Raw genomic sequence first — 20918 nt, forward strand, 5'->3', positions numbered from 1 at the left:
CAACTCCACTCTTACCCTCCTATAACTTACCATCCAGTGGATTGGGGGTGGAAACACAGAGTAAAAACCAATAATGAATATAAATTCTGGAAGGGCTATGAAGGAAATGAATGGAAGCAGGGAATGACAAAGTACATCTATTGAGATAGAGTGGCCAGGCCTTCCTGCAAAGACTAAGTTTATGCTGACACCTGAGAGTCTGGAAGGAAGAGCCGTGTGTGGCAGAGCTCTGAAGGTGGGGAGGGTTTGACATGTTCCTGAACTGCAACACGGCAGGCATCAGGATCAGGAGGGAGAGACAAGCAGAGGCTAAACAATGGAGACTGGTATGCCATGTTGACAGCTTACTGACCAGAGATGTATTAAATATGTCTTTTGATTACCTGAACGGTATTGACCAGAGACGTTTCAGTATTCATGTACATAACAAACCACTGGCCACAGGCATAGTTTCTGCCTGTGGTCAATAATGTGTTAAGGAGTTTGAATTTTATTCCAAATGTAACAATAATTTATTGGAGACATGACATGATCCTTGATTTACAAATCAGAAGTTTAGGTTTTTCATACAGTAATTCACAAATGCAGTTGAAAAAACTGATACTGTGGAAGTTTGTTCACCTTATAGAAACTTTAAGCAGGATAAATGGATCTTTGAAGATAAAGATTGGTACAAGTGTTGCTGTAATGGGTCTGTCACAAAGGTGAATCCTTAGAGAAATTACTTCCATTTAGACTGTGGCATTTAGTGACTGGATATACTTAGGAAACGCCTTAAAAACAAGTATCATGGGTTTATTAGACTGTCAGCATTTTATTTCACAGTCTATAAAACCCACCCAACTGGCATACAGGTACAGTTTTATAAATGCATATTGCTTCCTGCACGCCTCGTGAAGAACATGGTATCTGCCTTAAATGAGGATAAAGTTTGCAAATGACAGCAAAAGAGTTAGAAAAATAACCCCTGTGGAAGACTGGATCTCCCACAGGGATTATTTTTCAAGCTGAATTTCTTTTAGCATTTGGACTTCACTTAAACACCCAACTGAATTTATTTTATTTAATTCATGATTGTCTGCTGAGCTTCTATGAAATGTGTTGTGCTACCCTAAATTATCTAAGCTTTCTAAGGTAGCTGAGATACATATGTGACTTTTAAACATCCTTATTTCATTTCTCTTGTGAAAACCAGAAGTAATGGAATTCTGCCTGGGGCAGACTTACAGTGTAAAGCAGTGAAAAGGGAAAGGCATACTATACTTACTAAGGCTTATCTATTTTTAAATTAAAGAATCATTCCCTTTGCCTCCTTCAAGATCACAACTTTTGTGATCACTAGAGAACCATGATTTATTTTCAGGATCAACTGTATAAGCTAACACAATGGTTCTCAAACTTTCACATGCGCCAGAATCACCTGGAAACAGGGTTGTTAAAATATATATTGCCCAGCGCCACCCCACCCCAAAATTTCTATTTTAGTTGGTCTAGGGTAGGACCTTAAATATCCGTGAGCTGAGGTTGCCAATCTGGGAACCACGTACCTGGGGTAACTTCACTGCTCTCTTTGGCTTTCCAAATATTTCCTTTTGGTTGTGTGTGGTGATTTTTTTTCCCCTACATCTGTTTATTAAAGTTGAATGATCTTCCTTTGTCACTGAACACCAGTGGCTCACTTACTTTTCTGACTGCATCCAAGTTAGGTTGAGGGAAGAGTCCCACGTCCCCTCTACATCACCCAATTCTGTTTTTCTGTGGGGAAAAAAATTTACTAGGAGAACAAAAGTATTTCACCTTTTATATCATCACACTTGATTTAAACTCTAGGCACTCCACATTCAGATTATTAAACCTCTGCTTTCCTTCTATGTAAAAAAAGTAAAAACGAAGTCATTTTAAAGGGATATTTGAGGCTTGGTTGGTCGTTTCAATTAAGTAAAATAGAAACAATGTAATTATAGATTCTGTCACATAGCTAAAAGGTATTTTCTCTTTAAAAGTTGCATTTTAAAATACAGATTGTCTGAGGAAGCTCAAATTTGCTAACTTCATTTTTGTTAAGACCAAAAGTGACTTGGCTTAATGAGTTTTCTTAGCTGTTATTTGCCATGTGCTTAAAGATTCATAAAATTTTTCAGAAAGGAAGTGTAAGTAAAATGCTACTTTTTATTTTCTTAAAAGTGCACAGTGGAGCCAGCTTTTGATCATTTTAATGCTGTCCTGCAAAGCAGCTCTGGCTGTGAACTCTAATTGTGTTTTCATCCTCACTGCAGAGTTCATCTTGGTTTCAGAAGCTAGATGATAAAAAAGGAGCTAGTTCACCAGTATGGCCTTCAATTCTTCAATAATTTTCCATAGTTTAAAAAATTAAAGTTAATTCAGATCACACGGTGATGCACAAGTTCTGCCAAGATCATGCCACATATGCCATTGACCTGACAGCTTCCATACGTGCTCTGACATGGGTGTCGTGTATGATCCCAGAGGGTTGATCTTGCTTCTCTGGCCTCATGCTCTGCTGTGAAATAATGGGGAAGGACAGGCGACCTTTAGTGCCTCCTAGCTCTGTAGCCTTCCTAGAGTGGTCTCCATCAGCTGTATTTATTCATTGATAGTGTTCCAGGTGTATGACTGTTCATTTTCTGCCCTTCGTATCACACTGCCAGGAAGAACTAAAAGGTTATCTAGTCCACCTCTACTTCCTTTCCAGCTGGTTAAACTGAAGCCCAGGGAGGTGAGATGACTTGTCCAGGGTTGTCTAGCTCAGTCTTAGTACTCTGCATGTTGTATCATGCTGTATCCTGTATCAGGCCACACAAACTGGATATAGGCCAGCTGTTCCTACATTTCTCACTTGGATTTGTGCATTCAGGGCTCTACTTTTGACTGTAATTTTTAACTTGTCTAAACCTTTAGAAATCCTCTAAACAGTCCCGGAAATCTCCAGGAGACGAAGATGACAAAGACTGCAAAGAAGAAGAAAATAAAAGCAGCTCTGAGGGTGGAGATGCCGGCAATGACACAAGAAACACAACTTCAGACTTGCAAAAAACCAGTGAAGGGGTAAGAATATGCCTGTAACGTTTCCTACCTTCCTGTTCACCTGGAAGGCACTCTGCCTCAGAACGGGGTTCGTATCTCAGCATTAGTAAATGTGGCCTTGGTGATGGAGAACATGCTCAGTTGGACCTATACATTCATTCCCTGCTCCTGAATAAGTGATGAGCTGCTCGCAGTCTGAGAACAAAAGACAGCCATGTGGGAATTATACCTGCCCATCAGTTTGGAACTCAAACAGGTTTATTCTCTTTTAAACTAACTTCAGCAGCTTGTGAGTTTTTGAAAGTTAGGCATGAAGTACTGAAATTATGAAATGCCACCTCAGAATTTGACAGTTGTTTTTCTTTTATTATAAAATGAATGGCATGTTCAAAATAGGGCATTTTATACCGCTCCTTCTTTCCTAGAAGCAGTATGTAATGTAATATACCCAGGGGACTTTAAATATTTAAATATTCAAACTATATGTGAATGTAAATGTTTAAAGTAACCAAGGGGGAAAGTTGTCTTGAATCTTGTTCACTAGTGTTAACCTCTGTCAGTAACTTCAAGGTCACAGGCAAGTCAACATTTGTAAAAGTTTTAGTGAAGGCAGATTTGCCCCTAGTCATTTTCCATGGATCTTTATGAAGACTAACTGGACAGCAGCAAATCATTTTAAAACAGTATCCATAAAACAAGTTATTACTCTTTAGTTCTGATTTCATTTCTGGTCTGCTTTTGTCAGTACTGTTTACCTCTCAGCTGTCTCCTGCTTCTAGTAACCCATGTTTATTCCCAAGTTGTGACAATTCTAACTATTCCCTTGTTCCTCTTACACAGCGCAGCTTCACTCTGTCCTGCCTTCTCTCAACCTCTCCAGTAAATAGACCCCTCTCATTACCTATACACATAGCCCTCCCAGGGACACTGAGCTGCTAACAGTCACCAAAGGCTTGAGTACCTGACTTAGACTCAGTTTTCATCTCACCTGCTACCTTCACCTAGGTATCTTTAATATGCATATAGCAAAAACTCCCACCACATGTCTCCCCTTTACTACCAACTTCATGTCTGGCTGCACTTCCTGTGACAAAGAAGGAGGCAGTCTATACCCTTACTACTCCATGTGCAGCCTGCAGACCAGTAACACCAACATCATCTGGAGGCTTGTTAGAAATGCAGAATCCAGGCTCAACCCTAGACTTACCAAGCCAGAATCTGCATGTTAACTAAACTTCCAAGTTATTCATCCACACATGACAGTGTGAGAAGCACTAAGCTCTACCTTTGTATCATCAGAGTCCAGAATATCATCTCCTCCTACCTTCTCCAAGGTTACCGCCTCACCCCCATCACTTGTCCCCCCTCTCTCCTGTGCCTTTCCTTTCTTTCCCACTGCTCCTTACTCTCTGCCTCTAAACAGTATTAGGTCTCCCTTACCCTTATAGGAGCTTCCCTTGTGGGTCACGGAGAAGGCAATGGCACCCCACTCCAGTACTCTTGCCTGGAAAATCCCATGGATGGAGGAGCCTGGTAGGCTGCAGTCCATGGGGTTGCTGAGAGTCGGACACAACTGAGCGACTTGACTTTCACGTTTCACTTTCATGCATTGGAGAAGGAAATGGCAACCCACTCCAGTGTTCTTGCCTGGAGAATCCCAGGGATGGTGTAGCCAGGTGGGCTGCCATCTATGGGGTCGCACAGAGTCGGACACGACTGAAGTGACTTAGCAGCAGCTTGTGGGTCAGCTGGTAAAGAATCGCCTGCAATGCAGGAGACATGGGTTCGATCACTGGGTTGGGAAGATTCCCTGGAGAAGGGAAAGGCTTCCCACTCCAGTATTCTGGCCTAGAGAATTCTAGATCGCAAAGAGTCGAATAGGACTAAGCGACTTTCACTTTCACTTTACCATTATAGATACCTCCCTTCTACTGTATGTCCTACTCTTTCCACCTTTCTCTTCATCTCTAATTTCTTAAAAGTTATTTTTTTCCTCCCAGTGTCCATTGTCTCACCCACTCATGACTTAACCCCCCAACACTCTTGTTTCTCCTTTGCTATTTCATTGAAACTGCTCTTGTAAAGGTCCCTAGTGATCCTCCCATTGCCAAACCCAGTGTCTGCTTTAGTCTTAGTCTGCAGCATTTAGTACCATTGACCACTTTCTCCTTCTGGCTGTGCCTCCAGCTCACTAGTCTCTTCTGCTTCTCCCAGTTTCTTCTCAGTCTCTTTCTGGAGCACTTTCCTCCAGGCTGTCTTGGCACACTTCTAGTCTGAAAGTTTCCCCTCTGTCCATCTTAGGCATTCTCATGGCTTCAACTGTCATATATGACTGATGGCTTCCCATTCTGTATCTCTTGTATTGTAGATTCATTTTTCTGTTAATGAAACCATCTCTACTTCAATATCTTGAAAGCCACTCAGAAGACAGTTGCCATCGGAAGTAGCAAGAGCAGCAGCGTGGTAGCAGCTGACACTTTGACTGTGTGCCCAATCTGTGCTCAGTGCTGCCCCTGCACTTAGTCCTCATGTAGATCCCAGGAGGCAGGTGCCAGGTGCTCTGTACTTTGTAGCTGGGTAAGCTGAAGCCGAAAGGATGGGCAGGGTCACACAGCTCGTCAGGGCCTGAGTTAGAAGCAAGGGCCTAAGATCTTTTTATTTCTACCCTGTGTCTAATAATATTATTTTATATACAAAAGGATATATATAATATCAAGTAGTAAGCAATACCAGAGACCCTACCACTCAACCCCAAAAGTAGAATATAACAATAACTTGTATCCATTTATATGTTCTTTCCCATCCCATCTTCTTCCTACCTACAGATAACCACTAGTGTTGTATTTACCATTTCCTTCCATTTTCAAAAACTTAGCCCATGCCTAACATACAGGTATATACTTAAACAATAATAAAATTTTGCTCCTTTTTGAGCTTTTTTAAAAATGATGACATTTACTCACTACTGTGCTTCCAAGATTCCTTCATGGGGTTATATGTGTTTACTCATTTCCCATTACCTTATAATACTCAATTCTATGAGTATATCGCAACTTCTTTATCCATCCTTCTGTTGACAGGCATTTTGGTCATTTCCAGCTTTTTGCAGTTAGGAATTGTGTTGCTGTGAATATTTCCGTATTGTCTCCTAGTGTACACATGCAAGGGTTTCCTTAAGGGTATGTAAACTCAGACTGGACAGGCTGAGTCACAACTGTTTTTATGGTGTTTATAAGATAATGCCGAATTACGTCCCTAAGTTGTTGGACCAGCTTATATTCTACTATCCATGTATGGGTTCCCTGTGACTCACTTGTCATTGTCAGACTTTAAAATTCTTCCCAATATAGTGGGTGAAAATTCTAGTCTTAATTTGTGATTCTTTGATCAGTAATGAAGTTGAGCCTCTTTTTACCTGTTTGACCACCTGTGCTTCCTCTTTTGTGCAGTGCTTGATTTGCAAATTTTGCCCATTTTCTTACTGAATTTATTTTCCTACTGACATGTAAAGGACTCCTTTACATATTCTGGATTCTAACAAACATGGGTGGTCATGTGCATTATAGACATCTTCTTCAAGTTTGTGGCTTTTCTGTTCAATTTCTTAATACCTGTTAGTGAATAGACATTCTTCATTTTATTGTAGTCAGATATATCAAAATTTTCTTGTTATGGTTATCATTTTTCTGTATTGTTTGAGAAATCCATTCCTATCCCAAAGTCAGAAAGATATTCTCCCGTATTTCATTTTAAAATTGTAAACTTTTCGTTTTTAAAATTTTAGTGTTTAATCCATCTAGAATTGACCTTTGTGTGGGTTACGAGATAGGATCCCATGGCATTTTCCCCACAGCATAATCATTTAACCAGTACCATGTATTAAACAGTCTCTCTATTCCTCTCTGATATGCAGTGTCATCTGTTATGTACCCATGGGTCTCTCTGGGTTCTCTATTCTGTTCCTTTGGTCAGTACTACAGTTTCTTAATTACAGTAGCTTTATAATGTGTCCTGATATCTTATAGGGCAAGTAGCCTAATGTGGGGGGCTTTCTAGGTGGTACAGTAGTAAAGAATCCGCCTGTCAATGCAGAAGACTCGAGAGACGGGTTCAATTCCTGGGTCGGAAGATCCCCTGGAGAAGGAAATGGCTACCCACTCCAGTATTCTTGCCTGGGAAATTCCATGGACAGAGGAGCCTGGTGGGCTACACTCCATGTTGCAAAGAGTTGGACATGACTGAGCACACACACAGGCAGCCTAATTTTTTTTCCTCAGATATTTTTTAGACACAGTCTAGGATAGAAGGTTAAGAGGGGCTTTTTTTCTTGATGGGAGAATTTCCAGCACATAGGCTGATAAGAATGATCCAAATGTAGAATGATCACAAAATAATAATGTAGGAAAGAATTGCCAAAGTAGGGCTCTTCAGAAGGCAAACAGGCATAAAATCCAGTGCACATCTGGAGGGCCTGCCTTAGTTCATGCACTGAAACAGGAGGAACTTACGTGCCTCTACGCTCAACACTCTGTGTTTTCCTCCTGTTGGGCGCGGGGGCAGGTAAGTGGGTACCTGGGGTGAGAGCTTGTAAAAGTTCTCATCTGATTGCTTCTGGCTCCTTAGGAAGCAAGGTCAACAATTGAGAGTGAGAGCAGGAAGAAGTGTTGAAATTTTGAGAGGAGGAAAATGGATAAAATAGTTAGAATACAAAAGTGACTGGACTTTGGAACAGCAGGAAGGGCCCACTCGAGGTTAGTGGTCATTAATTTAAGAACATTCAGATGGCTGTGTGTTTTTCTCCAGGCGTATTCAATTGTGCGATCACAGAAAAGTAGAGAACCGAGTTTATCCAGAATTGGAGTTTGCCCAGAGAGCAAAGTAAAGGAAGTTTGAGGCAAGGGAGTTGAGGGTGTATGTGGGGAAGAGATTAATTATAATGTTGGACACATGGAATCCAAAACATGTTCAGAGGGAAACAGGATGTGAGGAAGGGACAGGATCAACAGATTTTGAGTATCAAAGAGTTCTTGGAGTTAGAGTACTAGGTAAAGGGAATGCGCTGGAAAGACAAGTAGAGATGAAATAGTCAGATGTCTAGATGGAATTACGGAAGCAGGCGGCAGGGCCGGTACTCTTGATGTCTTCAGTAAGATAGGTTTTCATTGTGTCAGCCCTGTTCACATCGCAGAACATTTAGTACCCTTGGCCCCTGCTCATTAAATGCCATCGAAAACTCCAACCTACAATGTTCCCATGAAAGTGAAAAGTGAAAGTGAAGTCACTCAGTCGTGTCCGACTCTTTGCGACCCTGTGGACTGTAGCCTGCCAGGCTCCTCTGTCCATGGGATTCTCCAGGCAAGAATACTGGAGTGGGTTGCCACTTCCTTTTCCAGGGGATCTTCCCAACCCAGGGATCGAACCCGGGTCTCCTGCATTGCAGGCAGTTGCTTTATCCTCTGAGCCATCAGAGAAGCATAATTTCCCCCTAGAAAACAGTGACCTAGTATTTACAAATGCTCTCAGTGGTTAAAAATTGCTTGTTTAAGAAATAACCATGGAAATGAGCAGTTAAGGTGAGGTAGCAGACAATATTTTTAGGGAAGAGGAAGTCCAGGAACTAAGAGGTTAGAGTGTTGCAAAGACAATCTCTGTGCATGTTGACATCCAGCAGTTAGGATGCTGAATGACAGTGAGCCAGAGCTGACATCTTCAAGGAGTCAGAGAGAGTGACTGGGGAGTCTTGGAGAAGACTGCAGTAGGGAAGGGGTGGCATCTTACAGCATTGAGACTAAAGTCCAGAAGGATTTTTTTCCTGGCGGGAAGCACAGAGAGAGGAAGAATAGCTAGAAATAGTAGTAAGGTTAAGGTCACCTTCCCCACCTCCAGGGCCTGTAGTATGAGAGCTGCCATATGTATGCAGTATGTAGCAGAGGAGAAGGTTACCCCCCGGGGGTTGCAGAGAAAGCAACAGCAGGATCTCCACGGTGAAGCTAGATTGCAGTCAGAACAAGTTGATGAATAAAGTATCTTGGGAATGAAGAAGGTTTGCTGATGGCTGACTGTAATTTCCAAGGGAAGCTAAAGGCAAAGGAGAAAAGGAAGGATATACCCATCTGAATGCAGAGTTCCAAAGAATAGCAAGGAGAGAAAAGAAAGCCTTCCTCAGCGATCAATGCAAAGAAATAGAGGAAAACAAGAGAATGGAAGAGACTAGAGATCTCTTCAAGAAAATTAGAGATACCAAGGGACCATTGCATGCAAAGATGGGCACAATAAAAGACAGAAATGGTATGGAACTAACAGAAGCAGAACATATTAAGAAGAGATGGCAAGAATACACAAAAGAACTATACAAAAAAGATCTTCATGACCCAGATAATCACGATGGTGTGATCACTCACCCAGAGCCAGACATCCTGGAATGCAAAGTCAAGTGGGCCTTAGGAAGTATCATTACAAACAAAGCTAGTGGAGGTGACAGAATTCCAGTTGAGCTATTTCAAATCCAAAAAGATGATGCTGTAAAAGTGCTGCACTCAATATGTCATCAAATCTGGAAAACTCAGCAGTGGCCACAGGAGTGGAAACAGTCAATTTTCATTCCAATCCCAAAAGAAGGCAGTGCCAAAGAATGTTCAAACTACTGCACAGTTGCACTCATCTCACACACTAACAAAGTATTCAAAATTCTCCAAGCCAGGCTTCAACAGTACATGAACCGTGAAATTCCAGATGTTCAAGCTGGTTTTAGAAGAGGCAGAGGAACCAGAGATCAATTTGCCAACATTCGTTGGGTCATCAAAAAAGCAAGAGAGCTCCAGAAAAGCATCTGCTTCTGCTTTATTGACTATGCCCAAGGCTTTGACAGTGTGGATCACAACAAAGTGTGGAAAATTCTTCAAGAGATGAGAATACTAGACGACCTTACTTGCCTCCTGAGAAATTATGCAGGTCCAGAAGCAACAGTTGGAACTGGAAATGGAAGAACAGACTGGTTCCAAATAGGAAAAGGAGTACGTCAAGGCTGTATATTGTCACCCTCCTTATTTAATTTATATGCAGAGTACATCATGCAAAATGCCGGGCTGGATGAAGCACAAGCTGGAATCAAGATTGCTGGGAAAAAAATCAATAACCTCAGATATGCAGTTGACACCACCCTTATGGCAGAAAGCGAAGAAGTAAAGAGCCTCTTGATGAAAGTGAGAGGAGAGTGAAAAAGCTGGTTTAAAACTCAACATTCAAAAAATAAAAGATAAAACTTAACATTCAGAAAACTAAGATCATGGCATCTGGTCCCATCACTTCATGGCAAATACATGGGTCAACAGTGAGAGACTTTATTTTGGGGGGCTCCAAAATCACTGCAGATGGTGACTGCAGCCATGAAATAAAAGACACTCCTTGGAAGAAAAGCTATGGCAAATCTAGACAGCATATTAAAAAGCAGAGACATTACTTTGCCGAAAAATGGTCCATCTTGTCAAAGCTAAGCTTTTTCCGGTAGTCATGTATGGATGTGTGAGTTGGGACTATAAAGAAAGCTGAGCCCTGAAGAATTGATGCTTTTGAACTGTGGTGTTGGAGAAGACATTTGAGAGTCCCTTGGACTGCAAGGAGAGCAAACCAGTCAATCCTAAAGGAAATCAGTCCTGAATATTAACTGGAAGCACTGATGCTGAAGCTGAAACTCCAATACTTTGGCCGCCTGATGCGAAGAACTGATTGGAAAGACCCTGATTCTGGGAAAGACTGAAGGCAGGAGAAGAAGGAGATGACAGGATATGATGGTTGGATGGCATCACCGACTCAATGGACATGAGTTTGAGCAAGCTCTGGGAGAGCGTGATGACAGGGAAGCCTGGCATGCTGCAGTCCATCAGCACAAAGAATCAGACACAACTGAGCAACTGAACTGAACTGACTGTAATATCCAAGGGACCCAGTGGAAGAGACTAAGGAATTGGGGGGCAGGGGGAGGCTGGCATTCAAGAGATGAGGTTGTAAATGAACAGAACAAAGTGTCAGGGATGAGAGTCCAGGATGTGATAGATGCTCTGGAGCCCATCTTGTGGCAGGAAGGATTGATCGCTCAGGGCAGAGGGTGTTATTGGAGTGGGTAGCCATTCCCTTCTCCCGGGGATCTTCCTGACCCAGGGATTGAACCTGAGTCTCCTGCATTGCAAGCAGATTCTTTAATGTCTGAGCCACCAGGGGAGCCCCCAAAAGGATTACTGTCTCAGGGCAGAGGGTGGGGTGGAAGTCACATATATTGATGAAGGAAGAAGAGGTTCTTACAAGGAGCCCATAGAATTCCAAGACTCCCTTTATGTCTGGATGCTTTCTGCCTTCATCCTTCCTCTAGCAGAAGCAGGAGCAGAAAGGGGCAGGCTGCAGGGCACGTAGAGCTCCCTTCTTGACTCACTGAAGTGGAGGTGACTTTGTAGCCAGGACACCATGCAGATAATACACTGCTGTGTTAATACCTCTTGCCGTGAACAAGTAACTCCAAGACTCAGTGGCTTAAAATAGCATTTTCTATGGGTCAGGAACCAAAATAGATGTAACCTGTTGATACCTCTATCTCCACATCTCTCCAAAACTGCAATTAATGTATTAGCAGGAGCTCAAATCTTTTTTGAGTTGAGGCTTGGCTTGGGGCTTGGTCCTTTTCCAGGCTCACTCAGGAAGTTGTTGGCAGGATTTGGTCACTCATAGTTATTGGATCGAGGGCTTCAGTGCTTCACTGACTTTGGCCAAAGGCCTCCCTTGGTTCCCTGCCACATGAGTCTCTCCATAAGGCAGCTCCAGCATGGCAGCTGGCTTCATTAGCAAGAGAGAGGGTGGGAGCAACACGAAAGTCAACCTTTTGTTCTCCGATCTCAGACACGATATCCCATCACTTTTGCCTCATTCAGTTCATTAGACGAATGTCACAAGATCTAGCCTACTCTGAAAGGTAGGGTGTTACACAAGGGTATGAATTTAAGGAGGCAGGTGTCATTGAGATCCATGTCAGAAAGCTGCCCCACCCTGAACCAAGCACTGACAACAAGGAGATAACTGGCTTAGACCAGTCAGGTTCTGCCCATCCCTGACACTGGAGTCAAGTCCCCTAATCACAAGGATGTCACATAGTTGTGAGGAGGAGCAAAGGACAGAATAAATGTGGGGTGGACAGCCAGAGGGTTCACTGTCACCACTAATCAGGGTTCCTGCCTTTATTCTTCTGGCTCAGGACCTGTTGTTCTTCCTACTGTCTGGTGCTGCTGGTGCCCTCTCCACATCAGGCCCAGTCTCCTGATTTCTGCATGAAATGGCCTTATCACTCTCACTTTAGTTTATCTTTTTAGCCTCACTTTTCACCATTCACTCTCATTTATTCCAGGCCGGTGGTTTATCAAGGTTTTTGGTCTCAGGACCCCTTTACTACTCTTAGAAGTTATTAAGGGCCCCAAAGAGTTTTGTTATAGCTATTGATATTTACTTAATTAGAAATAGAAATAAAATTGTAATGATATTTATTTACTTTAAAATAATAGCAAACCCATTACTTAACATAAAATAACACATTTTTGTGAAAAATAAATACATTTTCCAAAAAAAAGTTCTTGAGAAAAATTACACTTTTACATTTAAAAATATATATGTCTTTAATGTCTGCTTTAATAGAAACTCTCAGGCCATATTCTCATATCTGCTTCTGTATTGAGACTGTTGTGATATGTTATTTTGGTTGAAATGTAAGAAGAAAATGTAGTCTTCCATAGACATGTAGTTGAAAATGGAGATAGGAATATTTTAATAGTCTATTCAGGTCATTGTGTGTATTCTTTGATATTACACCAATTCTGTAAGTGGTCATTTCTTAGAGGTTAGTTGCACTGTCGAATCTGAACCTCTTATATTCTGTTCGGTTAAAATCCATTGGACCATCTGGCACTATGAATTTCTTTTCACATTTGGAAAATATTTGTTCCCGAGTTACTTAAGTTTTCCAAATATTTCACTATGAAATTTTTTAAATCACATTTTAAATATCACTATCTTGTCCCCCCACCCCAAAAAAATCTTTACATTTCGGGAAGCTGATGATTTTAGAGAGGATTTAAGTTTTCTAGAATCCCAGCCTTCACTTGCAAGCCCAAATTTTATCATTGGCAACGAATACTGTCAGTCATTTTCCATGAAGTAATAGGTTCATTTCATTTATTTTTGACAAAATGCCAAATACTCAAGTCTGAGTAACCATAGTTTATCTGCCATATTTCCAAGAAAAATTGGTGTTCCATAAAAAGACCCTATGAATTCTCCAGCCTGTAACTTCTGCTTACTATGTTCTGTGTATCCTTCAGCCTGTTAGTGTACCTCACATTGAAATGCCTCAAGAGAGAACCCAGTGGATTAGCCAGCCGTTGTGCAAAATGAAACTGGTGTGGCGCTGAGCAGGGCAGCCAGTGCCTAAAGGCACAAGTCCTAGCTGCTTATGCTGGGGAGATCTGCAGTCTAGCAAACGGAACACTGTGCAGAATATCCACCAGTGTAAATGAGCAAGGTGTTCTTTTCATATGCAGATAGAGTGATTATGGTATGAGAAGTTAAATTAATTTGTAATTTGGCTTTATTAATATAAGCACCCATTTAATAGTACCTCCACCCAAAAAGCATGTCCTTAAAGTTAGTCACATTCTGATACTACTCTCACTGTTGGGGGCATTAATAATATTCTGAGGCTACTATCAGACCATGTGTTTTAAAAATATTCTTCAACATGGATTGAGTAGTTGTTACTGTGAGTTTTCTAACGATGTAAACATAGAATGTATTGCCTTTCATATTAATATTAATAAAGACATTGTTAAAGACGTTTCTTTGGTTGATTAACAATTTTTCGTTGTTTTAATGGGTGTTTTCCTCCTTCACAAGGGAGGAAAATCCTCTAAGGCCTGTGAGTATAATCTTATTTCTAGTGCTTTTCTTTGTTAATAAATAATGAGAAAAATAAATAAATAAATAATGAGGAGTCACCAGGCACTATATCTTGCAAGTTCATAGATTTTTCATGTTTTTTTTAAGATTGGCTTTCTCATTTTGGTAAGAACAAAGAAGACTAAGAAATGTATTTCTGCTATCTTGAGGGGATAGTAGGTTTAGAAGCTTTCCTCTTTGAAGGTTCTGGAATTAGTTGTATATTATGTATGGTGCAGGGTAGAGTTCAGCTACATAAGTGAAAACCATACCCATGAATGATGACAAGCATCATACAAACAAGTTCATTCACTTAGTGAAGTGAAGAGCTGAAGCAGGCTGTTTTCAGAAAAAGTATTGGGGGCCCGAGTTCCCTCTTTCATTTATCCCACAAGAACAGTACTAAGGGGGTTAATGTATTTGGGTTAATGATGAAGAAAACAAAAATAGCATCCCGGTGGGGAAATGTAACCTGACACAATTAAAAGTGGGACCCAAACTAAAACACAGTCCTTCTAGGAAATGGAAGTATTTTATCTTTGTCAAATGGAAACAATCTAAACTTGACAAAAATCTAGGCTTCCTTTCTCTTTGTATATCTTGACTTAATATTATTAACTATTGTATTTCATTGAGCCATACTGTCACAAGTAATTAAGTTATAAATATTACACAGAATAATTTGCAATTCTGCAAATACTTTTGAAATTTTAAGAAATTTACCTTTCTTTGTGATACCAGAATCATCACAAAGATGAATTATCTCCATTTTTGCCTTAATTTTATGTATCCCAGCAATGCATTGTCCTAGAGTTTTACAGAGTGCACGCTACTTCAGTGTCCCTGCCAGACAGTAGACAAAGTTTACACTAAAAATGCCCTAGTTTTTCCTTTAGCTTTTTGCACTGATTGGTATAAAGCAAACCCTTAGAGACTATTCTTGCTAAGTATTGTTAATGCTGCAATGCAGATTGGAATCGCAAAAAATCCAGGTATATAGTATAAAGATGTGGGTAGCTTATATTGTTAATATCCAGAATCATCTAAAGGCTTGTTTTCTTTGTGTTTTTTTCCAGACCTAACCACCATAATGAATGCTGCATACTAAGAAAACCACAAGAAGGTTATACGTTTGGTTGTCCAATATTCTCAGATTTGATATGAACCAACACATAGTCCTTGTTGTCATTGACAGAACCCCAGTTTGTATGTACATTATTCACATTCCTCTCTGATGTGTTTGGGGGAAAAAAAGACATTTTAGCCTTTTTTAAGGTTATTGACTTAATTTCATGTTATTTGGTTGCATGAAGTTGCCCTTAACCACTAAGGATTATCAAGATTTTTGCACAAGCTTATACAAGTCTAGGATCCTTTATCAAGGCAGTTATGTTCATTCACTCTTCTGCCTTTTACTCCACCATCACCAAACACTCAGTTAAATATAAATTAGCATTTTTTTAAAAGGACCACTCAACATAATGCTTAAGGGATTTCTTCTCTGTGACAGAACCCAGGAACCAATTCCTAGATACATAATGTTGGCATATTGAAGGTGAACTTAAAATTGTCCTTCAGTTTTGAGGCCATGTGTAAAGTTGAATCATATTGTAAAATACCTTTTCCTTATTAGAAATAGCTAGTTGACAACTTATACTTCTCAAAACTCATGTTGTTACGTACACAAACTCAGTTTCTATATGTGAAGTTAAGTGAGTCTTTTGTGTTACTCCAAGATAAAGGCAGTGATTTATTTTCTCCCAATGCCAATACAATTTGAGCTAATCACTCAAGCTGGATACTTTACATTTTAAAGCTGGACTCAGCAGTAGCCCTATGGGAAGTAAGACAAAGCATTGACTTTTAAATATAGACTTTTAAACGATCTGTTGTTTTCTTTTGGAACTAGAATTAGAATAGTTAATACTCATCCACAAACCATTATTATGTGTACATTATTGTTGCAATTGTGATAATAGAAAATTTTATTTATTTTTATGCCAACTTATATTGTGAGAACACATTTAGTCAGTTTGGGTTTTATCAATCCTGTTATGCTTGTCCTTGGAACATCTTTCGCGTATTCAAGGTTTGTAGTTGAAAAGTTTACTGTAAAAAAAAAAATCAAAAACAAAAAAATGTATTGTTTTTACAGAATAAATTTATTGGAATGTGTACTGGGAGTAAGAGTTGAGGTTGTAAACAACTAAGTTAGTGTAATTTGGCTTCATATATGTAATGTGAGGTATTAATGTAATTCATATATTAAAGCAAAAATTGTTAACAGCAAGCTGATAAGAGAATTAAGTGCAGGTGAGGCTTTTTCTTTTCTTTTTTTAAACACTCTGGGTTTTAGGACTTGTATTTTTTTTTTTTTAACACTGGGGGATAGGGAGAGGAACTGGCTACTTGACTGCTTGCGTATCTGTGTTACTTACCAGTTCAGTGGACCCCTAAATTCACACTGGACCTTATCCATGCACTGATCTGGACACCATTTTCTTTTAGGTTTTCTTATTTTGGTGATGAGCTAGTAAATAGCATGAAGGAAAAAATGTGAGCAGCTCTGAAAGCTTAGGGCCATTAGTGATGATGCTGGTGATGATGGGAGTGGTGACGATGGCACCTGAGGGCATAAGAGTACGGATCCACTTACCACTCCTGGGCACTGAGGCGGCGGCTGTGTTTGGGGTTTGTTTCTCTCATTTAGCAAATACTGATTTTCCTCTATTATACTCGACTCACGCTTCCACATGATGAACAGTTCATTTAAAAGAGAGTAGGAAAGCCAGTCCAGTTCTTTGTCCTTACAAGGTACTTTTTAATTTTGAATATTTTAATTTAAAATCAAGGAAATTTAATTAATTCATCAAAAGTCCTCTTCATCGCTCACACTAAAACATAAGGAGAACGTAGATGACATTTCAAATTGGAACGTATAAGTGACAGATTTTTAAAACAAAACTAAAGACCACAGAACTTTTTCTGAAAAAGAAAATACACAAAATGTTTCAAATTTGATAAGATTTGTCTTCATAAAAGGCCAAAAATAATTTATTAAAAATATACACAGAAACACAATAGAAATATTTCCAGTCACCAGTAAAATAAAGGTAATAAAGTTATAGATCCCTTCTTAACTGTTTAGACTCAATAAAAAATTTCAGTGAAAGTAGTTTTTGAAACCCCAGTGAATAATTCACTTTCCTTGGGAAAACACTTTTCAAACAACATTTTTAAATATTCTGGTAATTTGTCTTTTATATTGAGGTTGATCATAAAGCATATACATCTTATATGCAAAAATATTCCTCCAATCTGTATTTGCTCATTTGAAATTTTTAATATGCATAGGCCATTTTCACTTTCGAATAGTTACCTTTTCATATTAATTATTATAGGAGCTAAATTGTAATTTTTCACACTTATATTTAATATATACAAACAGAATATTGAGATAGGTGGTTGTTTATTCACAAATACCCTGAAATGTATTTCTTTAAACAGACTTTCTGAGTAACTTCAACTTTCCTTCAAAAAAAGATTTACCCACATAATTCCTGTGATACAGAGTACAGAACAAGAACTGATGAATTCGCAAATGTTCCTGTGCAAGAAAAGAGTGGAATGGGGCCAGATATAGGTACCAAGATAGCAAAAGTCAGTCATCTGGAGAGAAAGAACATAAAACAGTGTTTTCATTCAACTTTTTCATCTGCTTTTGTTTTCATGAAGAATTCAGGTCTGTAGATACAGCGATAGGCCAGGAGCTGGGGAAGAACTCCATATGCTATGTTTAAGGCTAAAAAAATGATTTTCGCTTCTTCAGGGACTCTGTAGACATAAGCAGTTCTAGCATGAAGAGAAGCACCGATGTGAGAAAACTGAGCCTGTCATGTTAAAATAAAAAGGGGGCGGGGGAGGGAGGTAAGCATAAGTTCTGTGTTCAGATGCATTCCTAAAGGTCCATTCAGACCACGCTCCTCTGCCCTCAAAACCAGATTTTCAAACAATCCAGAATCCTCAATATCTCATTGAACTTGGGGTCAGTCTTGATATAACCATTCAAATAAATTAAGCCTTCTTTAGCACGTCTTTATCAGGCTAACTGATTTTTAACCCATCTAGTGCCCACCCCGCCCAGTCCCATACCAAACAGTAGTGGCTCAATTTACAAAAGAAAAATCTGAATAAAATCTGCCTTGTCCTGATTTGCATTCTGGAGATATCCTATATAGGAACTCAGCTGCAGCTCACACAGTGTGTTCTAGTAAAAATGAAGCAAGTACAGAGATTAGACAGCTGAAATATTTTTAGCATAGCTATTTAAAGAGAAGCTCTGAAAACCTCAGCTTCATTTATATCAATTCTTTCACCTACTCCTTGGAGCAAGAGCTCAAAGCCCTTAATTATGCATTTTGCTTGTTTTTTACTTGTATATTTGTTTTTCATGCAACTTAAAAAATACTAAGGGTTGTTTTGTAAGATAAGGTGGGGGTATGGATTTGTTTGCTCTTTTATAAAATGGCAAATGTACACGCATGCAACTTTTTCACATCAAATTATTGAGATGTCCGTCCAGCTTGTCAGCAAAAGCTGAATTTACAAAACACAAAGGCAAGCACTTCCCACTTGTATTTAGATACCTGCTCAGAACATACATTCCAGAATGTGCCAGTTGGCCTTTTTTGATACTTTTCATAAGCACAGGTGAAAACTGTATTAGAAAAAGGCTTCTGTGAAAGTATTTCCTCAGGATCCTTGTATCATTACAAAATGCACCCCTGGAGTCTTTATTTCATATCATAACTGAAACTCAAGATATACATGAATAAAGGATTGGGAATTTAAATGTAGTAAGTGGTAACTTACTAGTTTATCAGGATCAGAGCAAAGAGACAAAAGATAAAAGGACAGAAATCATGAGAATGAAAATGAAATAACTTGCTTTAAATACGTATAAGTTATCTTACATTTCCTTCCATATGAAATCAGTTTATCCTGCTAAGTGGTTAACAGAACAAAAGTGTTACTTTAGCACTTGACTTTATGACAAGAAAAGGACAAGTTTTCATAAAGCAGTATGTATAAGGATGGTATCAGCAACAGGCATTTTAGCAGGTTACATTTTTCCAAAATTCCTGATACATCCTGAGGGTGTCTGGTAGTCTTGTTCTTCTCTGGAGATAGGCATTAAATTAGCGTGAGTGGTGTGTTGCCAAGGACAAAGGCCAGTGCCAAGGCAGGAATCATCTGCCTGGTGATCTGTGAGACACTGAGAGGGCTTTATCCTCAAACATACCACCCCCAGGGCCAGTGCCCAAACACAACCCACCAAATGCTTACAAAAGAGTTAAGGAAGGGCCTTTGAGAGGCTGCCCTGAGGACCTGCTCTTGTGGACATTCTAAGAACCCCCAACAGGAACTTGGCCCCCCATCACTATTTTTTTCCCCCAGGGCCAATTTTGAATAAAAATATTTTTCTGAATATGTAACCAGACTTTTTCTTCTGGACTAGGTGCCAGATTTGACCCCTGATTTTCAGAAATGTGCATTTGTCTATATTTTCAGACTTTACATATATCTCAGACAAATTTGGGGAAATGCAAACCACAGTTTAAGAGACTAATATGAACAGTCATGCCTACTTGCATAGGGAACCTGCTTAAAAAGTCTAATATCATAGGCTCTTTTCCTGCACTAACCAGTGCAGTTAATACCTCATTTTCACAAACAGCAAACTCATGGGAACATTAAAAAATGATCATGTCCTTTAGATTGTAAGCCCATCGGGCAGGTACTGTGTCTGAATTTTTGTGTGGCACCTCACATTGTTAGAGCTCAATAAACGTTCAACAGTAATGGTCTTGTGACTGTCAAAATACAAAAAGCTTCTACAAGGCATTACTCTATTTTTATACCTATTTTAGTAGGCCTTTTGCTTCAGAATTATCTAATAAGGGGCAGAGGTGATCGAACCCAGGTCTTCTGCAGGCAGATCCTTTACTGTCTGAGCCACCAGGGAAGCCCAAGATGATTGCATTTCTAGTTAAAAGAGGTATGTAATTGAGAGAGAAGGCCTGAGGCCGGTCTTCTGTAGTTTCTGGTACTGCTCATAGTTCTGACAGGGTATTTAGAGTGGCCTCACCTATACCTGAGTGAGCAACCCAACCACAGCTTCCTCCCAAAGCTTATGGTGTCTGGTTTCCAGGATGCTGAAGTTTCAAAAGACCCTCAGTCTCACTTGAGAAGGGTTCCCTTCAAAGTACACAGCTGAGAAGGGGCTGCACTGAGCTTCCTGGTGATGTTCCCCACCAGCACACAAGACCTCCTTAGAACAGGGTCTGGAGAGCTCAACCGAGCATCCTGCTAGCATCTGGTGACCCAGTGACCTTATTGCTACTGAACTGACACATGGCCAGGATCACGGGTACAAGTTACAGGTCCCAGAAATTCTTCCAGAATTCAGAGGTGTGAGTTTGAGCACCTCATCATTTTTCCTAAACTTCATTCTAATCATTTTTTACCTTAAGAGATTATGATTTTTAAAGAATGAATGGTTGGGATGGAAAATGAGGCAATAAAGGCAAAAAAAAAAGGCTTAATTTTTAATAGCTCTTCTTTTCTTACAGAGACAGCCTGGAAAGAATTTGAATAAAAATCCCAATCTTAGTTCCAGAAAAAAGAACTGAGTTTTGTGTGTCTATGTAAATGTAGGCAAAAACGAATGAGACCATGGGGACAACAGCCAGGCTATTAGGCTGATACTTAAGCTAATTGAGAACCGTGTTACAGTTTCTTAGGGTTTTCTGAACACCATAGTCTTGGGGTTAAGAACACTGAATCTGGAAACAGACTGAAAGCTTCAAAACCCAGCAATGTGACCTTGTGTTAGGTATGTAACT

General features: G+C 39.8%; 2 protein-coding genes across 3 annotated transcripts in view; one reads left to right on the top strand and one right to left on the bottom strand.

The window, feature by feature from the left end:
- The window catches only part of LOC102169802 (hepatoma-derived growth factor-related protein 3), a 76345-nt gene extending 60042 nt beyond the window's left edge, over positions 1-16303 (top strand). Inside the window, exons 5-6 of the mRNA XM_018066208.1 lie at positions 2920-3066; positions 15090-16303. Of these exons, the coding sequence (XP_017921697.1) occupies positions 2920-3066; positions 15090-15095 (153 nt within the window). The 3' untranslated portion in view covers positions 15096-16303. The remainder of the gene's footprint in view (positions 1-2919; positions 3067-15089) is intronic.
- Positions 16396-20918, bottom strand: part of TM6SF1 (transmembrane 6 superfamily member 1) — a 30558-nt gene continuing 26035 nt past the window's right edge. Inside the window, exon 10 of one of the 2 annotated variants that reach the window (XM_018066207.1) lies at positions 16396-16907. In XM_018066207.1, coding sequence (XP_017921696.1) covers positions 16896-16907 — 12 coding nt within the window. In that variant the 3' untranslated portion in view covers positions 16396-16895. Of the gene's footprint in view, positions 17904-20918 lie in introns of both variants that reach the window. The other variant, XM_018066206.1, reaches the window with a different exon arrangement.

This window comes from Capra hircus, chromosome 21 (genome assembly GCF_001704415.2).
Source record: "Capra hircus breed San Clemente chromosome 21, ASM170441v1, whole genome shotgun sequence".
Classification (NCBI taxonomy): Eukaryota; Metazoa; Chordata; class Mammalia; order Artiodactyla; family Bovidae; genus Capra; species Capra hircus.